This window comes from Melospiza melodia, chromosome 20, assembly GCF_035770615.1.
Source record: "Melospiza melodia melodia isolate bMelMel2 chromosome 20, bMelMel2.pri, whole genome shotgun sequence".
NCBI classification, from domain to species: Eukaryota; Metazoa; Chordata; class Aves; order Passeriformes; family Passerellidae; genus Melospiza; species Melospiza melodia.
The window spans coordinates 3,506,478-3,528,409 of NC_086213.1; the positions used below are offsets into that span (position 1 = coordinate 3,506,478).

At 38.9% G+C, this 21,932-nt stretch overlaps 1 protein-coding gene across 5 annotated transcripts in view; it reads left to right on the plus strand.

The window, feature by feature from the left end:
• The window catches only part of CABIN1 (calcineurin binding protein 1), a 116,569-nt gene that overhangs the window by 10,607 nt on the left and 84,030 nt on the right, over positions 1–21,932 (plus strand). For 3 of the 5 annotated variants that reach the window (XM_063172944.1, XM_063172949.1, XM_063172945.1), the window contains exons 16-27: positions 1,565–1,714; positions 2,330–2,524; positions 3,557–3,793; positions 5,377–5,530; positions 5,759–5,874; positions 9,594–9,755; positions 11,238–11,444; positions 11,795–11,940; positions 14,462–14,723; positions 17,586–17,846; positions 19,455–19,606; positions 21,344–21,609. In XM_063172944.1, coding sequence (XP_063029014.1) covers positions 1,565–1,714; positions 2,330–2,524; positions 3,557–3,793; positions 5,377–5,530; positions 5,759–5,874; positions 9,594–9,755; positions 11,238–11,444; positions 11,795–11,940; positions 14,462–14,723; positions 17,586–17,846; positions 19,455–19,606; positions 21,344–21,609 — 2,308 coding nt within the window. The remainder of the gene's footprint in view (positions 1–1,564; positions 1,715–2,329; positions 2,525–3,556; positions 3,794–5,376; positions 5,531–5,758; positions 5,875–9,593; positions 9,756–11,237; positions 11,445–11,794; positions 11,941–14,461; positions 14,724–17,585; positions 17,847–19,454; positions 19,607–21,343; positions 21,610–21,932) is intronic. The other 2 variants (XM_063172946.1, XM_063172947.1) reach the window with 1 other exon arrangement.

The window sequence follows — 21,932 nt, forward strand, 5'->3', positions numbered from 1 at the left end:
TGTTATCATTTTATCACAGGTGTTCCATACTGTTATCTCCTTATGGCAAAAGTTGAACACCTTCTTGGTGTTTTCTCGTGGTCAGCTCCCCAGAGCACTGACTCTTTCTTCTTCACACAGTCACTGACTCTCCCTGGCTACTTTGTGAAGAAGTGAGGGTTTGGTAGTTTGAATATTACATCAAGGCTACCCTCTCTTTTTCAAAAAGAGCCACCACACTCCTTTATTGCACTCTTCTTCTCATTGCTTACAGCTGTGGCCTGGTAAAGTCAGGCCTGTTCCTAATCTTTGATAACTGGCCCAGCTGCAGCTCCTTAGGGCTAAGATTACTTTCTACACTACTTTTATTTTCTTATATTCTGTCTCCCTACAAATATTCTTCAGATGCAGCTGATTCAGGAATCTCTACTCTTTTAGGCATGTGGATAAAATCAGCTTAAAACATAGTGATTTCATTTTGCTTCTAAATATGATTAACTTCCCCTGAGGGTTGAGGTGGAAATGAAGTAGGAGGTCTCACATGCTCAGCAAATATTCAGATATGTTTAATATATGTCTTTGTTTAAATGAACTTGTACTCAGCTTAAAATAAAATATTTGTACTAAAGCTACTTGGAATAGTGTTGGGGAGCTGCAGAACATAAGATTTTTGAGGGTCTGGATTCATGGACACTGTCAGAGTTTCAGGAACACCAAAATTCAGATTTGAACTGAAACAGGCTCTTTTTTTTTTACTGTTCCCTCTGCTTTTTCAAGGTGGTGTGGTTCTGCTTTTGAAGACTTTAAATTTAATATGCAAATTTTGAAGCAGAGGTTTTTAAGCCTATCACTAAGGGAATAATTTGAAAGAAATGTTATTTGATCTCAGTCTTTTTCTACGTCTCAGTGTGGCTTCCCCAGGACATCAAAGAGGGTTTTTTAATGCAATAATTATGTTTAAATCTGTTGTCAACTAGTTGTGTGAGTCAGTTTTCATAAGTGTGAACTAACTTGTTCCTTCCCCCTTTTTTTTCCCTGCATTTAAGGATTCCTTTCCAATAAAGTTATTTAGAAAAAATGAGAGTTCCTATACAACTACTGGCACTTTTTTCCTTGTAATATGCAGAGTTGTATTTTGCCTGTGCATGCCTCCCTGACATCTCAATTTCGGTACTTACTTTGCACAGAGCAAGGAGAGTTCATTCGCTTTGCAGAATAAATGAATGTTTCTTTGCTCAGTGTTTTAATTTGCACAAATGGAGGAGTTATTTCTGCTGGTTTACTCTTCTGCCTTTTTAAGGAAAGGGATTTTAGCACTCCACACCAATCTTAAAAATGTATACAGGCTGAATTCCATTTTTCTGATTTGTTCCATCCATTATTGAAATAATTGGTAAATATTTTTAAATCTTTTTGCTTTAATTTGAGCTATTCAGTTGAATTTATTTTATAATTTTTTGAGGACATGCAGTAATCACACAGCCTGCATTAAATTTAAACATTTTCTACAAGTTTTGGAGACTTTCTGCTGTGAGAACTGTAGGATTTTTTTGGTTGATTGTTTTCCTGTGTATTGTTTCCATAGGGAGACATGGAACAGGCACTTGAGAACTATGATATCTGCACTGAGATGCTGCAGAGCTCCAGCAGCAGCCAGGCTGAGGCTGGCAGTGAGAGCAGCACCGTGATCCGCCTGCCCAACCTGCATGTGGATTCTGTGGTGTCTTTAGAGGAGGTAAGAGCTCATTTGCAGGTGTGTGTTCCCTGTTCCATCCCTCACAATCCATCTCTCCCAGTTTCAAATGTCACCCATGAATCAATTCTTTTCTGAGGGAAGTTTGCTCCATCTCAGAGTGAGGGTTTGGTAGTTTGAATATTTTGTCAAGGCTACAAAAACTACAGTTTTTGTATCTGTTGGTCCTGTACATCTTTAGATTGCTTTTATGCAAAATAAAAACATTAAAGCAGCAGTAAAGTATTGAAACAGTCCTTTTCCTTTTCCTTTTCCTTTTCCTTTTCCTTTTCCTTTTCCTTTTCCTTTTCCTTTTCCTTTTCCTTTTCCTTTTCCTTTTCCTTTTCCTTTTCCTTTTCCTTTTCCTTTTCCTTTTCCTTTTCCTTTTCCTTTTCCTTTTCCTTTTCCTTTTCCTTTTCCTTTTCCTTTTCCTTTTCCTTTTCCTTTTCCTTTTCCTTTTCCTTTTCCTTTTCCTTTCCCTTTCCCTTTCCCTTTCCCTTTCCCTTTTCCCTTCCCCATTAAAAGCTGGGAGAAGTGTCAGTAGTCAAATATATGTGAAAACAAAAGTTAGGATTATATCATCTGTGGTTAAGATTGTATCATCTGTGATGTTTGCAGATTGAAAAGAACCTAAAATCTCTGGAGAGATGCCAGTCTTTGGAAGAGATCCAGCGACTCTATGAGGCAGGGGACTACAATGCTGTGGTGCATCTGCTCAGGCCAACCTTGTGCTTCAATGGTTATGGCAGAGCCAAACACCTGGAGTTTGTCACATCCATACCTGAGAGACCAGCTCAGCTGCTTCTCCTCCAGGTTTGCTTTGTTTCTTACAAAATCTGTTTCAGTAAGGAGTTAAGACTTACTCCTGAAAACTGGATGGAAGGATTTCTGGAGTGGATGTTAACAGTTATGAATCTTATTTACAAAGCCAGACATGGAACCAAACCTGTAAATGCTGTGAAGATCACAGCTTTGTCATCATCATTAGCAATGTGCCAGCTTCTGCTGACTGAGAATGTGGCTAAAGATGCAAGATGTTGAGGCCTCCATGGAATGAACAGAAACTTGAGTTTCCTGAGTTATTTTATGGATGAATTCATGCTGCTGTTGACTATATGGTGACTTAGAACCATTCTGAAACTTGGTTATGTAGCATATGAATGATTTTTATGCTGTAAAGACTCTCTCCTGCATGAATGAGAAACTGTTGATACATGCAGTATAATTGCTGTAGAGTTAGACCATTTGACACTGTAAAAATAAGTGTTTAATAAGTGTATTAATGAGCTCAGCTCAGCTGAGTATATTAGGTTTTTCTGGGGAAAAAATGTTTGCACAAAAAGAGACTGATGGGTTTTTAACTGCACTGAACCAAGTCCCACATTTTCCATCTGGTGACCCAACCTCTTTAGAGCAGAAAAAAGCAGGAGAAGTTGCTATTACACTGGCCTTGGAGTTGCCACTTTGTTATTTACGAAGTAATAAAATGGTAGCACGAGATCATAAAGATCCAAACCCTGTTTCTTGTAAGGGCTTTATTCAGCTGTAGATCATTAGAATTACAGACCTACAGCCATCCCTTTCCTATTTTCTTTCCTTGCATCTTTTATTAAAGCAGAAAGATGTGAAGATTTTTTTGTATTTAGATCCTACTTGTGTATTTGTCATCCAGGATCCATGCACCTCCTATTGTCCTTTTAATGTTGCATTTAAAGTTATTGCTTCATTTCATTGAAGTAATCACATTAACCGAGTATAATGTTTTGCTTTGCCCTGCTGTGCATTCATGTTTAAAATAAACTCTTCATTGTTATAATAGATCTTTTTCATATTTACATTCCCTAGGACTCCCTGCTCAAACTGAAAGACTACAAGCAATGCTTTGAATGCTCAGATGTTGCCTTGAATGAAGCAATTCAGCAGATGATTAACATGACAGCAGCCTCTGCTAAAGAGGAGTGGGTTGCTACGGTAACACAGCTGCTGACAGGAATAGACACTTCATTATCCTCAGTTAACAGCATCCTGAAAGACTCCTCTGTCACACCGAGCCTGGTTCGATTAACAAACAACCTGATCCAGGTAAGGCATGGCCTGGCACCAGGGATGTGCTGTGTGCTGCAGGACTCAGGGCATGCTGCAGGACTCAGGGCCTGCTGCAGGACTCAGGGCCTGCTGCAGGACTCAGGGCCTGCTGCAGGATTCAGGGCATGCTGCAGGACTCAGGGCCTGCTGCAGGACTCGGGGCCTGCTGCAGGGTTCAGGGCCTGCTGCAGACTCAGGGCCTGCTGCAGGATTCAGGGCATGCTGCAGGACTCAGGGCCTGCTGCAGGATTCAGGGCCTGCTGCAGGGTTCAGGGCCTGCTGCAGACTCAGGGCCTGCTGCAGGATTCAGGGCATGCTGCAGCTGCTGGGTGAATTCCCACCCACTCCTAGTGATGGCTTTGGTTACATTTTTGGGAAGCTGGTATTACCATTTTGTGTGAGCATTGCCATAGTCTGCAGTGTGATAGAGCTGCACTGAGCACACACCTGTGCTAGATCCACTACCAGCAGCTAGATCCACTGCCAAGCTGCCTAAAACAATCAAAATATGGTGGTAAGATATCCCAGCACTGGGGTTTTAGGCTATTTGAAATGGTAATAATGTGAAGATTGGTTGAGCTGCCTAAAACAATCAAATATGGTGGTAAGATAAAGCAACACTGAGATTTTGGGCTATTTGAAATAGTGATAATATGAAGACTGGTTGAGCTGCCTGGGTGTAGCTTGTAAATTCTGATCTTGCCTGTAAGTGCTTCAGGCTGGAGGGGAAGGTCCCATAAACCTTACAGGCATGGTAGAATTGCTTGCAAGTGCTGTTTTTTCTAGTAAAAACAGAGGGTGATCTGAACATGGCAGGGGAAAAGTGAAATGTGAATTTCTTCTAGAATTATGAATACAGCTAATTGTAGCCTTTTACTGAAGGTACTTTCAAACCTCAAAGCTGAACAAGCATTTTCAGTCCAGGTAACAAATGGCAAACTTACAAAGGGCAGTTCTATTAAGAAGCAGGTCTAGTTAATGTCAGAATTCAATGTGCTTGCAGTTCTCAAATCTCCATTTACTTCTGTAAAAGCCAAGGACCCTTCACTACTTACAAAATCATACTCTTATTGTGTAAAGTTGTATGTTTTATGGAATGTAATGGAGTTCTGGAGAACAGAGTGTTCAGGCACATAATTTATGTAGGATCTTTAATGATTCAAGTTGGTCTTTAACAGTTGTTGTAACACCTGTTCTAGAATTCAGGAATTTTTGTAAGTTTCTCTGTATCTGGGTTGTAGGGAAATTTCTTGTACAATAATGAGGTGTAGTAATGCTAAGAATTGCTGCTGTGTATTTGCTTACTATGAATTGCTGATATAGCATGTTAACAGAGACACATCTAGGTGGAAAATGGGGCTGCAAGAGGAATGTCAGAGTAGGGCAAATAATCTACTACCCCTCCCCTACTGAATGATTTACCTCAAGCATTTTCACAGCCACTTGTGAGAAGCTGAGGCTCAACTTTAGATTATTTCCTTGGGGTAAAATGTGCTGCCAACTTTGGGTTGTTTGGGAGGGATTCACACCCAACCTGTGTTTACATCCCTTTGTCTGTATAATGTGTGTTTCTTTATTAGATCATAGACTGCAGCATGGCTGTCCAGGAGGAACCAAAGGAGCCCTATGTGTCCTCAGTGCTGCCATGGATTATCCTGCACAGGATCATCCAGCATGAGGAAGATGCTTTTCGATCCCTTTGCTGCCAGCAGCAGCAGAACCAGGGAGAAGAAGGTGGATTATTTCTTCACTTTTACATGTCGCTCCTGAGCTCTTTACCGTCCAGCTCAGAAATATAAGTAATAAAATATTTGTTTGTTGTCTTACCTTGCTGGCTGAAGGGAGGAGAGGGCTTTGCAAGCATCACTTTACACCAGAGGAAGCTGTTTGCCACTTGAAGCATTGACTCAGATTTAACTCAGTTCTGTGCTACTTTAATATTTACCAATTTCTTTCTTCCAGTGAGTCCTGATACTCCTATGTTGCCTTCTTCACTTATGCTGCTGAACACAGCTCATGAGTATTTGGGAAGAAGATCCTGGTGTTGCAATTCAGATGGTGCTCTGCTCAAGTTTTATGTAAGTACAAATTGTGGGATAACTGAGATTGATTCTGATTGATCTCTGAAAATCATATGGCCAAGCCACATCCCAAAGCAGGAAACAAAGTTCAAAGTTAGATTGTTTACTGCCTTATCTTCATGTTAAATATACACTTTTAAATCCACTTTCCAACTTCTCCCAGTCAAACATATGAAAGTTTCAGTCAGTTTAATCTGAATAGCAAAGGGTTGTTATTCCAGACCCTTTTCTATTGGTCTGCTTCTGTCATACTCCCCATTGTTCTCTGGACTTGCCTCACTGAGAGGAAGAATTGTTTTCTTCTCTTTTTTCTCCTTTGTTTTGCTTCTTGCACTAGTGTTTTATTTTGTTCATGGGATTTGAAAGGGAAGTAGGGAAAACCAAGCAGTTGGATAGTACTGTACATCATTCAGGAGCAAAAAAAACCTGTTGTGTCACATCTTTAAAATTGCTGCTAAAATAACACAGTGGGATTCCATATTCATCTTGTCTCAGTGGTTCTAAATAAGTTGCTCACTTCACAGGACTGAATTTGTCAAGTGTTAGGTAGGGTTTGCACATTTCAGTGTACATAAATACTGTTTATCTTGTAAAAAGAACATATTTAAACTTTCAGCCAAGAAAATTCAGTTTTGAACAGCTTGGTTGTTTGTTTCTTCCAAACCATAAGAGTAAAGATTTGCAGCTCATCATCTGTCCTCAGTTACACAACTGGAATGCTCCTGATTGCTCCCACATTGTGTGGTGTTACCTGGATTTGCTCTGAAGCTGTGATGCATTTAATTGTTCTGTGGTTAATGAATTTGTATCTACCTTGATTTTATACCACAGTCTGAATAAAATAGCTTTCTTTTCTCTGATGTTTTCATGTTATTAACTAAATATTATTTAAAATACACATACACAGTTAATCTGTTGCACAGTGATGAGAATGAAGAATTCCTCCATTTTCCTGTGTGTTAAGGCTGTTCTTTGCTCTGTTGTTCAGATGGGTGTGTTGCATCTCCTCTCATGTGCTCCAGGAATGGGTGTCTGGGCACTAATACTGTAGCATTATTAGATGAAAGGACTCACCCATTCATGGTTGACCTTTTTAAGATTATTCCTTGAGGTCTCATTGTTACACCAGAAAAGAAATTTCCCCGGGTTAAATAGAATATTTCTATTTGTTTGCTGATTTTCTCTTGGCTCAGAAAGCTGAGAGCACTGACAGCCTGGGACAGCATGGCTGCTGGCAGATCCCAGATAATGTGATGCCACGGCATCCACTGGGCCCTCTGCAGGGACATTTCAGTGGCACTTTGCAGATTCAGCTTGACTTCACTGAGGTTTATTACCTTCAGCCAAGAGAAAATCATGATTAGTTCTGCATAGAGCTACTCAGGAATCTCCTGATTTCCCTTCTCAGCACTCCCTGGAGCTTATTAGGCACAGCTCAGTGCCAGAGCCCATCTACCTCTGCATTTGAGCAGTGGCATGTCCAGGACAGTAATTTAGACAGCTGGGAAGGATGGCACAGAAAGCCTGAGGGGTTCTGCAGGAGTCAGAATGAGCAGGGTTTGAACTGAGGCTGATTCAGGCTGGAACTATCAGATTATCTCTGTGTCCTGCTCTCCTCACCTCCCTGGTGTTAGGAGCATAATGCTGATGCACCTGAGCTGGCCCTGCAGGGGCTCCAGGGGGTTTATTGGCTCAGGCCCTGTGGTTCATGGAAATAGATGGGCTGTTCCCAGGCTCATGTCGTGCCAGGTGATGAGTCTGAATTGTGCCTGAAAAATGTGCTGTACCCACAGAGTATGGGCTGGGAACCTGGGCAAAGGACAGATGACTGGGAGCTGGCTGTGTATGTATTTGCAGCTCTTTGCAAATATCATCAGCTACTTTAAACAAAATGCTCCATTTTCACTGACAGAATTGCCAGCTTCTTAAACTAAAATATATTATAGTGTTATTAAACACAAGGATTCAGTTCTCAGAGTTTTCAGAGACATGAGGGTGTTGGAAGGATAGGGAAAGACAAAGATAAAGTGGGATGAATTATTTGAAGAGAAAGGAGCCCTCAAGAATGTGAACAGTGTGTTTTATAGATTACTGTTAAATGGTCACCTTCTGTAGGTGAATTGTCTGCTCAAGGTCCTTATATTGCTTCTGGATGAATGTGCTGTGCAAGAGAAGGTGTTAATATTAATTAAGGCCTTTAGCAATAGTCTGAATTATTAGGAACAATTCTGGATTTCTGCCAAGAACTTGAAAGTTGAATAGTAACAAAGGAGATTGTTTTGAATGCTGTTCAAGTGAGAATTCTGTTACTGCTGTTAGATGTGCTTTTGTTTGTAGCAGTAGGAATTGAAGGCTTTTGTTACAGTATCCTCTGATGCTCACTGTTTTTCTTCAGCTTATTTAGCTGCCCTTTCTGTAAATTTCAAATGTTGATCACAAATTCATACAGGGAAAGTGCTGGCAATGAGGTGTCTGCTGGGACTCGGTGTGAATGAGTCTGCTGTGACTCCAGATGTCATTGAAATGCTTTCTAAGAATTGTCTTTGCTTTTCTTTTTCAGGGGTTTGGCTCTTAATAAACAGTACCTTGATCTTAGCACAGATATTTTAATCAGAAGAGAATCAGCATCTTCAATTCCAGCTCTTACAAATGAGTTTCTTACATGTAGAAAGTCAGATTTTTGCCTTGTCATGCAGTGTTTGTATTGACAGGAAAGCTTTGTGTAGGATCATGCATAAATAATTGAGTCTGAAGTCCTAGATGTTGAAAAATGAGAAATGGTCACAAATAAACATTTCTTTTTTATTTAAATTCTATAGTGGAACACATTGAAATTGAATCTTAAACCTCAGTGGTTGTGTGGGTCTTGATTTGGTCATGAAATAAATATCCAGCATGCCCCTACACAGGTTATTCTTGGTGAGCATATTTTTCTTGACCTTGAAATGTCTTCTTGGAATGTGTTCCTTTTGAGTTTGTTTTTTATGGCAGCTTAGTGAGAATTTTCAAAGTTTTACCTTTCTTCTTTTGGCATTCAGCTGCAGTTTTTATAATGAATGTCTTAAACTATCAGCATCTTCCAAAATATTCTACTGATGGGTGCTTTCTCTTGTGGTGCTGAAGGTAAAGATAGCAACTTGCTACAGTGTTTAGGAATTTGGGATCAATCCAGCCACTTTCCTTGGTGTGTAGCCATCTGTGTAATACTGTTCATACTGTTCAATTCTATGGTCCTTTTAGCTAGATTTTCATTAACTCTCTCTCTTCTTTTGCTGCCAAGTCCTCTCCATCCTGCTTTTTTCATGCAGAGGAAATTGCTGGTTGTGAGTTAGGGCAGATATTCTTCTGTACCTTTTCCTTTCTCACAGCATTGATGAACTCTAGTTCACAGTTACATTCACAAAAGCAGCTTGATGTGTAGGGGAGAACTTTGAGTGATTTTAAATCTGAAACATGAAGCTGATATTTAACCTCATTGATTAAAGATAAGTGTGGATTAATACAGGAGGAAAAATAAAAGCACTTCAATGCTGCTGCAGTGCCATTGGAATGACTTGTGTGGGACCAGTTCACAAAAATACATGAGTAATACTGGGGGAAAAATCCATGTAGAAATCCCTTAAAATCCCCTAAAATTGTTTTCATCACCTGCCTTCAGGCAGCTGGGCAGCTCTCTGTGATCTGCAGGTGACCTTGTCCTTGTGCTTGGCTTGTAGGTTCAGGTACTACAGAAAGAACTTGCAGCTTCCACTTCTGAGGATACTCATCCATACAAAGAGGAGCTGGAAACAGCCTTGGAGCAATGTTTTTATTGTTTATATGGTTTCCCTAGCAAAAAAAGCAAAGCAAGGTACCTAGAAGAACATTCAGTACAGCAGGTGAGTTATGTCTTATCCAATGTCAGTGGAATATCCTGAACTGATGAAAGATGCATTCTTGTTTTGTTCCAGTGCACTTTGATATATTTTTGAGAAAGATACTTTTATTTACTTGTAAATTTTATGTATTTTACACATTATAGAGAATAAAATAAAAATATTAATATTTTTAAAAATTATAAATATAACAAGTTGAATATTTTAAATGCTAGTCTTATCCGTAGTAGTTTGCCGTCCTGAAAGTTTTGAGAGATTGATTTTATTAAGCTATCACTTTCCTATTTTCAGCTGAGAAGAAGTTCAAGGTTGAGGAAAATTTAGAGAGGAAAAGTCAGCTTGAGAGAAGAAAGTTTTAGCGGCCAGCCTTGCAGTTTATGAAAGTGAAAAATGTCACAGTTAAAAGTTTGCAAGTACATGTTATCACTTATTTTGACATCTCTAATGGTAAATACCTGGTAGCTGTTCATAAGAAATGTGAAATTCAATTGAATTTGGGACAAGGGCAACAACAGAGTGCTTCTGGAAGAGGGTTGTAATGTTAAGGGAGGAAGAGAAAAATACAGGGCAGCAATGCAATGTCCTGCCTTGAGAAACATCCCTGGTTTTGTTCAGAAACCCCAGACTATTTTGCACTTACCAAATGCAAGTGATCATAGAATTATCAATCAAAACCATTTTCATACAAGCAAAATGATTGTCTGGCTCTGTTGAACAAACCTTTTAAAATACACAAATACTCTTACATTACTGTTCTTTGAATATTTGGAAATTTTGTGTGTTATATGTACATCTTAGAGAGGAAAGATAATGAGAGAAAGGGGATAAACAAGAAAAAGAGAAGTATAAGGAGATTACCCTCTGCATCTTCCTTGCATTTCAATGCAGAGCAAAATTTAAGAATAAAGTTAAAAGGGTAAAGCAATAAAAGGAGAAAAAACTTAGTCTAGCAGAAGGGAGCTGTCAATTACTTTGAGTATTTTTACTGCTTTCAAGAAAGAAAAGTGAAGAGAAAATGAGGAGTAAATTCTGAGAGTAATTTTCTGTAGAGTTCAAAGAGGGGCTCAGAATTTTGTCTGATTCTCATTTCATTAACTCTTCTTACTTGGCTCTGAAATGGAAGGGGCAGAGTTCTTCTCCATATTACCCATGATCTCAGTGTCACTCAGAATGTTTACAACTGATCCTTGCTTTTAAACAGTTTTTCTGTGCAAGTCCTCTAAACAAGTAGAATGAATTTATTTTTACTTTATTTTGACTTTAGTGACCTACACTAAGTTACAGCAATATCTTTGTCTGTTAAATCAGTGAGCACTATGAATGAATAGCACCTTTAGCTCTATTCTTGGGAGGTTTAGTTTGGTTCCTGCTAGAGTAATGTACACACTCCTCTGAACTAGAAAGTCTATAGAAAACTATCATTAGTAGAATTGAATTTTGGAATTTGAAATATTTTTTTCCCCTCTCATCTACCTCCCTCTTCAGGTTGATCTGACATGGGAAGATGCTTTGTTCATGTTTGAGTATTTTAAGCCTAAAACTCTTCCAGAATTTGATAGTTACAAAACCAGTACTGTGTCTGCTGATTTGGCCAACCTTCTGAAGAAAACTGCCACAATTGTTCCTCGAACTGACAAGCCTATGCTGAGCCTGGAGACTGTATCTGCCTATATTGAAGGAACATCCAGCAAGGTATAATTAATTGGTTTTTTAAAAAATTAAATTGAAAGGAGTAAAAATTGGTGTTGCTGTTTTTATGTTGACTTTGTGATTATTAGTGGAGTGATTTGTTCCATACTGTTGGGTTTTCTTGGGTAATTGCATTTAAATAAAATAAGAATCCCACCAAAGCTTTTAGTCTTTGAATGGTAAAATATAGTCAGGATGAGATGTTCATTAGTGTTTGTAAGTGCTCTATCTGTGAATTGCTTTCAAGGTCTTCATATTCAAGCCCTTCACATTGTGTGATGAAAAGGTTGCTTTCTCTACAAGGAAGAAGCAAGTGCTCATTTATTATGAACCTTTGCCTTTCTGATTTTCAGGCACCATCTCTCCCTGAGGGTGCAGACTACTCTCCACCAGTGGTGACTGAGCTCTATTATCTCCTGGCAGATTATCATTTCAAGAACAAAGAACAGTCCAAGGCCATTAAATTTTACATGCACGACATTTGTATTTGTCCAAACAGGTCAGTATTTTGGAATCCTGCTGCATGTCCTTCCTTCTTCTCACTTCTTTCAGCACTGAAAAGCAGGCAAATGGTTTCAGGAATGAAAAAAAAAAAAATCCCAAACAGCCAAAACCCCCTCCTGCAATCCATTATCACAGGTCCATTGTATAATTAAGGGCATCTCTAAAACAACCCAACAGAGAAAACAAAACCCAAAACGTAGGGTTAAATATTTGATTGCTTTGAACTTAAAACCAAAAAATGAAAGGGGGTGGGGAAGCTAAATTGAAATAAAGAATAACTCTGAAGAATGAATTCTTTGTACCTTTTGTTCTTTGCTTTGGCATGTTCATGTATGATAAGGAGTGAAAAATATCCAAATATTCTCATTTGATAGGTAGTTATAGCACAAATGGCATCCTTTAGTGCATTAATTGCTTAGGCTGACCTCTTCCTAAAAGTGTTGATTTTGCTGCTAGAGAACTACACAGAGAATATAAGTAAAGTATTTAAGTGATATTTAAACAAAACCACCTTGTTTCTTGATAATTTACAACTCACTGAAATACCATCAAGATTAAAGTCTCTCATCTTAAAAATAAAGCATGTTCTGAATATCAGTCTTCTAAATTAAACTAAATAACCTTTAAATTTGCTGATTAAATATAGAGTTTGCATATTAGGTGTTATCATTTTAATTCTCCTTGAAGTTGATAGATCAGGGTCAGTGACAAAAACCCTAATTTGATAGATTTGAGACAAGAAAATTGTTTCTAAATCCAGTCACGTAATGGAGACAAAAGGGAAGGTGAAGGCACAGAGCAATTTTAGATGTGAAATCTTCAGAGGAAATAGCTGTAGTTTAATGTTATTGCATCTTCTAGTCTGGGACTTGTGACTAGCAAATGGCTAAAACGTTTGTTTAAAGGCAGATAAAGAAATTACCATTATCACCCCCTACCCATTTTTCTGCAGTTTTGATGTTCTAAAACTTAAATTCAAAAATAAATGAATGGAATGCATTTTTATTGTAATATGTGGCATTTTTTTTTGCTCAGAAGATGCCTTATGTGGTAGCATAGGATTTTTGTCCCAGTCAAAGTAGTTGGTACTTGTCTGTACTACAGTTCCTGTTCATTCCCCTCAGGAATCTGACTGTTGAGGTCACTTGACCTAGAAATGGGTTTTCAGTTGGAATCAGAAGAAATTGCAGGCAAAAAATGAGAACATTATGGTGGTTGCCTTGGTGTTAAAATCATGGTAAAATTGAAAAATTTAGAGCAGAGGAACCCTGGTGTTAAAGTGAGATTGTGGAAACCACCCTTCAGATTGTGCTGTCAACAAACACAGGCTGGACCCTCACCAGTCCTTCAGGCAGAAATTACAGTTTTAGTTCATCAGGATTTTCCTACTTGGATGCAATTTTGGCTTTTTGATTTTTATGTTGGGAAATGATGGTGATTATTCACAGTTGAGTCCAACAGCACAAGGTGTCACAAAGTCTGCTGGCCTGCAGGGTGACAACATTTTGACAGAGCTGCGTGGTTACTGAGGAAAAAACAGTGGGAGTTCTGGCATTAGAAATATGGATATATTGGCTTTGCATGGCAAATAAACCTGGATTTTTAATCTGTTTTCCATGTGTGACAGTTACTGGGGGCAGTGCTTTGTAGGAAACCACTTAAAGAAAATCAATATGATTTGAGCTGTACAGCTTGTGTTCCACTCTGAGGTGAGGAGGAAGTGCAAAAATCTGTTTTGTGTGATGGAAGGAGGAAAAAGTTGTAGATACAAGAAGACAAATCTTGTCTGTGTGTAGTGAAATGTTCAGGGGGGAGTTTGTTCATGGGTTTAAGAGCCTGAGATGAGAGAGCTGGAACTCCTGGCAGCTCTTCAAAATGCTGTTCATTGTAAAAAAGTTGTTACAGCAGTCTGGGGTCATGGGTGACAAGAGCTGCCAGCTGCAGCTCTAGGCAAGCCTGAAGCCCCTTTAGTTCTGGTTACAATGCATTATATATTTTTCTTTGCTGAGTATCTTAATACACACCAACCAATCCTATAGCCTCTTATAACAACTGTAATTACCAAATTATGGTCATTACTATCCAATCACCTGAGTTACTATGTTACAGTTTAAGCTTAAAGTTGTTTTTCAGTTTTCTTGCAGTGGAAAATTCTTAAACCTTTTCTCTACTTGCCACATTGGCATGTTTGTTTGTCTGTGGTAACTTTGGTAACTTTCTGCTTTTCCTAAGACCTATTTCTGCTTGGTAAAAGCATCTTTTTTGTTTGTGGTCAACATATCCTTTGCTCTAGCCATAAAACCCCTTCCAACTCAACCTTTGCTTTCTTAGTTGCTCAGCAAAACTGGCTCATCTCTCAATTTAGACATCTATTGTTCTTCTACAACAAAACTTCAAAACTTGCTTCCATTCTCAGGCTGTACATTCAGAGCTTTCTGCCAAGCACAGATATCTGTGAAACTTTCTTGTCAAACTTCCATCTTTTCCAACACTGGGTTGTGTTCCTGCCTGCACAGGTTTGACTCCTGGGCTGGGATGGCTCTGGCTCGAGCGAGCCGCATTCAGGACAAGCTGAACTCCAACGAGCTGAAGAGTGATGGCCCCATCTGGAAACATTCCACCCCTGTCCTGAACTGCTTCAAACGGGCCCTGGAGATCGACAGCTCCAACCTGTCCCTGTGGATCGAGTACGGCACCATTTCCTACGCCCTGCATTCCTTCGCGTCCCGGCAGCTCAAGCAGTGGAAAACAGAACTTCCCCCTGAAGTGGTCAAGCAGGTGGGATCTAACAGAGAGTATACAATTTTAAATACTTAAAATTAGGTTTTTGTCTTGGTTTGAAAAGGCAGGTGTCCGCTAAGGAAGGCAGGAGCCTCCCCTGAAGTGGAAAAATGTAAACGCCCTCCCTCCGAGTTGTTATAAATTTGAAATTAAGGGGCTCTCCGGCAAAAATATGGGAGCAGGAATAACAGTTCTTTATTAGGGGAAAAATTTAAAAAAAAATTGAACAATGCAGTAAACCAAAACAACACTGTCAGAGTCAGAACCCAACCTGACACCCTGTGGGTCAGGGTGTTGGTGGCAGTGCCATTGGAATTGTGGCTCAGCCCTCCTGCAGTGTCAGGGGTGGTTCTGCTGGAGCAGGGGTCCTGTAGAGAAGGATGGATTCTTCCTCTGAAGATCCAGTGGGAGAAGAGGCAGCTGCTGTTCCTCTGGGGAATCCAGTGGAGAAGCCGTGCTGGTGTCTCAGAACCTCTGGATTATATCTGGGTAGGAATGCTTGGCTCCTCCCCCTGGGCTCACATCTCCCAATGGGATGCTGTAGTTCTTATCAGCCATGCAGGGACATTCAATAGCTGTTATCAGCAATGTCCCCTCCTGAGGGAGGATTAGGTGTGGAAGAGATAAGGAAAACTGCCCAATTAACAGAAGACAACTGCCACACCTCTAACAGATGGCAAATAGAATACATCTTGCCTTGCAATCTGGGACAGTTTTCTAACATAGTAAATTTTTAAATTAAGTACTTACATGCTATATTCTACATATGAGACTGTATGATTACTTAGTAATTTTGGAAATTCCAATATTCATGTAATATGGTCAAGCAGCATTTGAAGGTGGGTTTTTTTCCTCTCTTTTTCCTGTGTAAAATCAGTTTGAGCCTAATCTTTGAATTATCTTTTGAAGGTGACACGAAATTATTGTAACCTTCTGAAATGGGGAATTATATTTACCTTTCCTTTCTGTAAATGTCATGCAATGTTTCCAGGAAAAGATGAAATGCATACATATTGAAATAGTGAAGAGATCAGAAATTACTCTGATATCTGTGTCCACATGTCATCTCTTACATCTAAAGAATCCTCCCCTTTTTCTGTGGTTTTGGGCCATTTACCTAAACAAAAGATCAAATTTCCATTGAAAACATTGTTATGAATTCATTATCTCTGCATAAGGGAGGTGAAAAACATTATGAAGTTTATTGCTAAACCAAAATGAACAATTCTAAATACACTCTGACACTGATAAGAGTTGCTTGGAAAAAGGTTTTGTCTTTTTGGACCAGTGAACTCCATTTCTGATTTAGCTATTCTGACTTACAAATATTACCTAGTCTGCAGCTGGAAGCAGAATGAGAAAAGCAAGTGCTGCTCCTGTGCTGTAATTTGTAAAACTTTCAGTGTTTGAGCTGCAGAGATCAGTACTGGGAGCACCCTTTGCTTCTGGGAGATTTGCAGGGGGTGGTGAGTGTCAGTCTGAGCTGCCTCAGCACTGCACTCACACTGCACTTCCCACAGGCACTTCCTTGCCTGAGAACAAAGCTGATGTCAGCCTGTATTTAAAGGGAACAAATAGTTTATTAAAGAGCATGTTTGAAATTACAGTCAACAATAGAGTTTTCTTCTGGAGGGTTATTGCATCCAACAGCTCTGAAACAAACTCCTCAGAAAATGAAGTTACTACATTTTATGTCTTTGCCCTATCAGAAGTTTGGTCTTATGGTCTTGCAGCCCCTTGGCAATGAGGGATTTGTTGAAGAATTCCAGGGATGGTGCTGGAATTACTTCATAGTATCAGATAAAAGGAGCAATACAGAGCAGCCATCTAAAATTGAAGATTAAATGAGAATGTTTATTTAGGACTACTTAAATCTTCATTTTTTTTCAAGTGAATATATTAAAAATGCATAATTTAGTAAGAAAAGCTCTATTATAATAAAAGATGAATTGAAACAATTTCATCTCACTTCCACAGATATATCTCTTCAGGAATGTGTTTCTCATACATAAAAACCTTATTATTCTCTTCTTCTCACAGAATGTTTAGGAAAGGGAAGGTTGTGTTTTAGTTTTTCATTATAGCCACACAGTTGAAATTTATAAACTTCATTTTCAAAGAGAGAAAATTACATTAATGCATCTTTTGACCTAGTTTTTTTACATGAATTTATTGGCATTTAGCTTTAATTTATGCTGCTGGTTTTAAATTTTTTTTTGATGGGGTGGGGAGAATATTCATCTCAAAATTAGCTACATTGCAAGCAAGATGAAATACTTTTCTTCACAAATGAGAGTAGTCCATAGCGACTTTAGCAGACTTCAGTTGCAGAACAAAGCAAATAATTTTTTTCTTTGAAGAGTTAAGATAATTAAAAAAAAAAAAACCACTAAAAAATTACCAAAAAAAATTCTACCACTGTGAAAAAGTGGTGGAATTTCTGTAGACGTGAATATTGGGTAGTTGATTTTCAGACAGATACAGATATGGATATGGATATGGATATAGATATAGATATAGATATAGATATAGATATAGATATAGATATAGATATAGATATAGATATAGATATAGATATAGATATAGATATAGATATAGATATAGATATAGATATAGATATAGATATTTCTTCTGTCTTATTGTTTTGTTCTGGTTGATTGTGCCAGCAGTCACTGGAGTGAACAAACCCTATCCACAAACCCATTTTGTGGGCAGTTGGGATGCGTTTCACCACTTGGGATGCATTTGATTCCTTCTCATCATTTACACTAAAAGTGTTTCCCATGCTCAGGTGCTTTTCCACAGGCAGCAGGGTGTTTTTGGGCTTTGCTGCAGTGAGCTTTCTTGTGCCCTGTGCAGATGGAGGAGCGCAGGGACAGCATGCTGGAGACAGCCAAGCTGTGCTTCACGTCCGCGGCGCGCTGCGAGGGCGACGGCGACGAGGAGGAGTGGCTCATCCACTACATGCTGGGCAAGATAGCTGAGAAACAGAAGCAGCCTCCTGTGGTCTACCTGCTGCACTACAAACAGGCAGGGCACTACCTGCACGAGGAGGCTGCGCGATACCCAAAGAAGATTCACTACCACAACCCACCAGAACTGGCCATGGAAGCCTTGGAGGTAATGTTGAATGTGTAGCTGGAAGCCTTGGAGGTAAAGGGAATGTTCAATGTGTAGCTGGAAGCCTTGGAGGTAAAGGGATGTTGAATGTGTGGCTGAAGGCCTTGGAGGTACAGGAATGTTGAAGGTGTAGCTGGAAGCTTTGGAGGTAAGGGAATGTTGGATGTCTAACTGGCAGCCTTGGAGGTAAAGGAATACTGAATGTGTAGCTGGAAGCCTTGGAGGTAAAGGGAATTTTGAAGGTGTAGCTGGAAGCCTTGGAAGTAAGGGAATGTTCAGTGTGTAGCTGAAGGCCTTGGAGGTACAGGAATGTTGAAGGTGTAGCTGGAAGCTTTGGAGGTAAAGGAATGTTGAAGGTGTAGCTGGAAGCCTTGGAGGTAAGGGAATGTTGGATGTGTAGCTGGAAGCTTTGGAGGTAAAGGAATGTTGAAGGTGTAGCTGGAAGCCTTGGAGGTAAGGGAATGTTGGATGTCTAACTGGCAGCCTTGGAGGTAAAGGAATACTGAATGTGTAGCTGGAAGCCTTGAAGATAAAGGAATGTTGAAGGTGTAGCTGGAAGCCTTGGAGGTAAGGGAATGTTCAATGTGTAGCTGGAAGCCTTGGAGGTAAGGGAATGTTGAAGGTGTAGCTGGAAGCTTTGTTCTTGTAGGAATGTGCCCCCTGTTGATGAAGTGACAAAACGATCCTTTGTCTCCTTAAAAAGGAAAAAAGCCCAGAAATTTCTCTCCTCAATTAGGTAAAAACACACCTCATAGGACCTTGGGAACTCCACCTCAAACTTAAGGGTAGCCAATTGGACAGAAGCAAAAAGTCCAGCCTAAGCAACTCACTAGAGAAAGAACAAAGGAAATAATCACTTTTGTGGGGTGTTTTACCAGGAGCACAAGCCTCTTGCCCCTGGCCTGGGTTTTTCTCTGCAAAGAGCTTTGTTATTTTGCCTTTTATCAAAACTTTTCTGTTTCCAACACTGCCACAGAAGCCATCCTGCTGACTTTATGCCATCTGAGGGAGCTGAGCTATAGAACTCCAAGAGCTCATAAGACCTGGCTCGAGGTGACCCCTATATCGTGTTAGGTGCGAGTAGATGGTGCTCTGCATTGGGGAGTGTTTGCAGGACACACTTGGAGAGTGAAATGGAGCCTGTTATTCAGGCTGGTTTCATTTCAAACACAATTCCACTTGGGTAGCAATTCCCCTTCTGAATTTTGCTGCAAAGTTAATTGGTTTTTATAAAAATCAGACATTGATAGGATTTACAGGCATCTCATACCTATGGAATCACAGGTTCATCCATGAGGTGGGACTTTGCTTTCACTGTGTTTTCTGGTAAAAGCTCTGGGACATACCCAGTGATCACTTGCTCTCAATGAAGCCAGTTCTGCTTTCCTTGTTGTGTTCCATAGGTTATGGTTATAAAATTTGCACAGTGTTCAGATTTTGTAATTTAAAAGCAGCTTTCAAAGGCAGGGAAAGTTCAATTCAGGTAAGTTTAGGTGACAAGTAGCTGTCTTAACTAACTCCTGCAGATTCCACAGAGAAAAGACTATTTGTAATAAATTACAGAGCTAGGTATTCTTTACTGACCAAATGGACTTTGGTGTTTTTCAGGTGTATTTTCGACTTCATGCTTCTATTTTGAAACTTGTGGGGAAGCCAGACTCTGGAGTAGATGCAGAGGTACTTGTTAGTTTCATGAAAGAAGCTTCTGAGGGACCCTTTGCCAGGGGTGAGGAGAAGAACACCCCAAAAGTTGCAGAAAAGTGAGTGCTAGTTTCCAGCAGTATCCTCTGAATGAATGCTGATAAACTGTACAATAAACTATTGAAACAAGACTGAATAAAATATAAACAAAGTGAACAAATTTTACATTAATTTTGCAGTTTTCAGGAACCATGAATAAGATTAAGTGCTACTCTGAGGTCTCAATAAGTGCCACAGAGGAAATGGGAAGTGAAGAAAACAGAACAATTCTGATCTTGTGATCCATTTTGAAGCAAGCCACTCTTTTTATTTATTCATAAATTTGATTTTTAAAATCAACAGTTAAAAAATGCAAACCCAAATGACGTTCGCTTGTAGGACAAGAGATTTTAGTCCTTGCAATTTTTCTCATTAACAACTACAAAATAAAGAAGAGTTTGCTATTGACCAGTGATAAGGGAGTGTCATGGTGGAGAAACTTCATAGCTACAAGTTTCCCCGGGCAGCTGCTAGTCATAAAAATTGAGAACCACAAAAAGCTATTTTTTCCTCTTATAAAAAAAATCTCCATAGCATTAACAAAAAAACTTCTCTCCCTAAATGAACTAAAAAAAAATTTTAAAAGTAATAAACTAGCTAAAAAATTTCAATTTTATTTCTTTACAGTGTCAATTAGGAAAAAAAGTTATTAAAAAGTGTTCTAAAAATTTATTTTAATTCTTACTGCTTTTTTTTTTAATTACTGTTATTAAAATTTTCTTTATACTCTTTTAAAGTTTTAAACCTCCTTTACCTTTCTTCTAATCCTATCTTCCTACCTCACAACAAGAAATAAATACATAAGTAATTCACCAGCACTAAAACTCACCACACTCATCAATACATTAGTTAAAAAAACTTAAATTAACAAACCAAAACCACTACAGGGAGGAAGTAACTTGTTTTAGAATTTGTCAGTGAGATTTGATTGGTGTGTTGGAAATCCTGTAAGAACATGTATATAAACACTTCCCTGTTGTGGTATTGGGGTCCCCAGGATGAAGTGAGAGATGAGAATTGATTCTAAGTTCTCAGAAGGCTGTTATGTTATGTTATGTTATGTTATGTTATGTTATGTTATGTTATGTTATGTTATGTTATGTTATGTTATGCTATGTTTGTTATGTTGTATTGTGTTATATTATAGTGTATTATATTGTATTATAGTATATTATATTATTATACATTATATTATGATATATTATATCATATTATATTACATTACATTACATCACATCACATCACATCATATCATATTATCTCATATCATATACTATACTATACTTTATTATATTATATTTATTATATTATATATCATATCATCATATCATTATCATATCATGTTATATTGTGTTATGTTGTGTTGTGTTGTAATAATATTATTATATAATATATAATAATATATATTATAGATTATCTAAAATAGATTATCTAAAATAGATTATATATAATATATATATATATAATATATACTAAAAGTATACTAAACTATAGAAAAAGGATACAGACAGAAAACTAGAAAAGAATAAATAATAAAAACCCATGACTGAGCAGAAAGTCTGATACAGCTAGACTAGGATTAGTCATTAATTAAAAACAATTCACATACTGGAATAAACAATTCTCTAAATCACATTCCAAAGCAGCAGAAAAGGGAGAAGCTGAAGCTTCCCAACTTCCCAGGAGAACAAATCCTGGCGAGGGGATTTTTCAGAAAATACCACAGTAACACTTCTCCTTTCTTGTCGCCCTCCCAGAGAAAAGCCTTGCTTGATAGATGAAGACTCTCACTCCTCAGCTGGAACAGTGCCAGGCCCTGGGACTTCCCTCCCCTCGTCCTCAGGTCCAGGTCTGACATCCCCACCTTACACAGCCACTCCAGTTGACCACGATTACGTCAAATGTAAAAAACCCCGCCAGCAGGCAACGCCGGACGGTACAGTCCTGTTCTCATTCTGCAGCAGGGAGTGCTCTCAGCTCTGCATGGGGGGCTTGAGCAGTTCCAGCCAACTGCTCAGCGAGGGTGAGGGGTCTGTGGTACCACGGGCAATATTGAAGCTCATTCTTTTTTTATATATTCAGTGCCTTAAAATAGAATCAATGTACAGTCAGAGCTTTAAATACGAAAATCAAAGTTGTCACCTGCCACCGCTGGTGCCTGTCACTTAGTCAAAACTGTAGTGTTGGTAGGAGGAGCATGAGCTCACTGAATTTTCAGTGATTTTTTTTCTTCAGAGCTCTTTAGGAAAGGTGTGGGTTCAGTCTTTAGAAGACTGGACACTGTTTTGGCTGTGTGAAATGAATGGTGCAAATTCAAACTGGTTCAAACAAGACAAATTGGTAAAA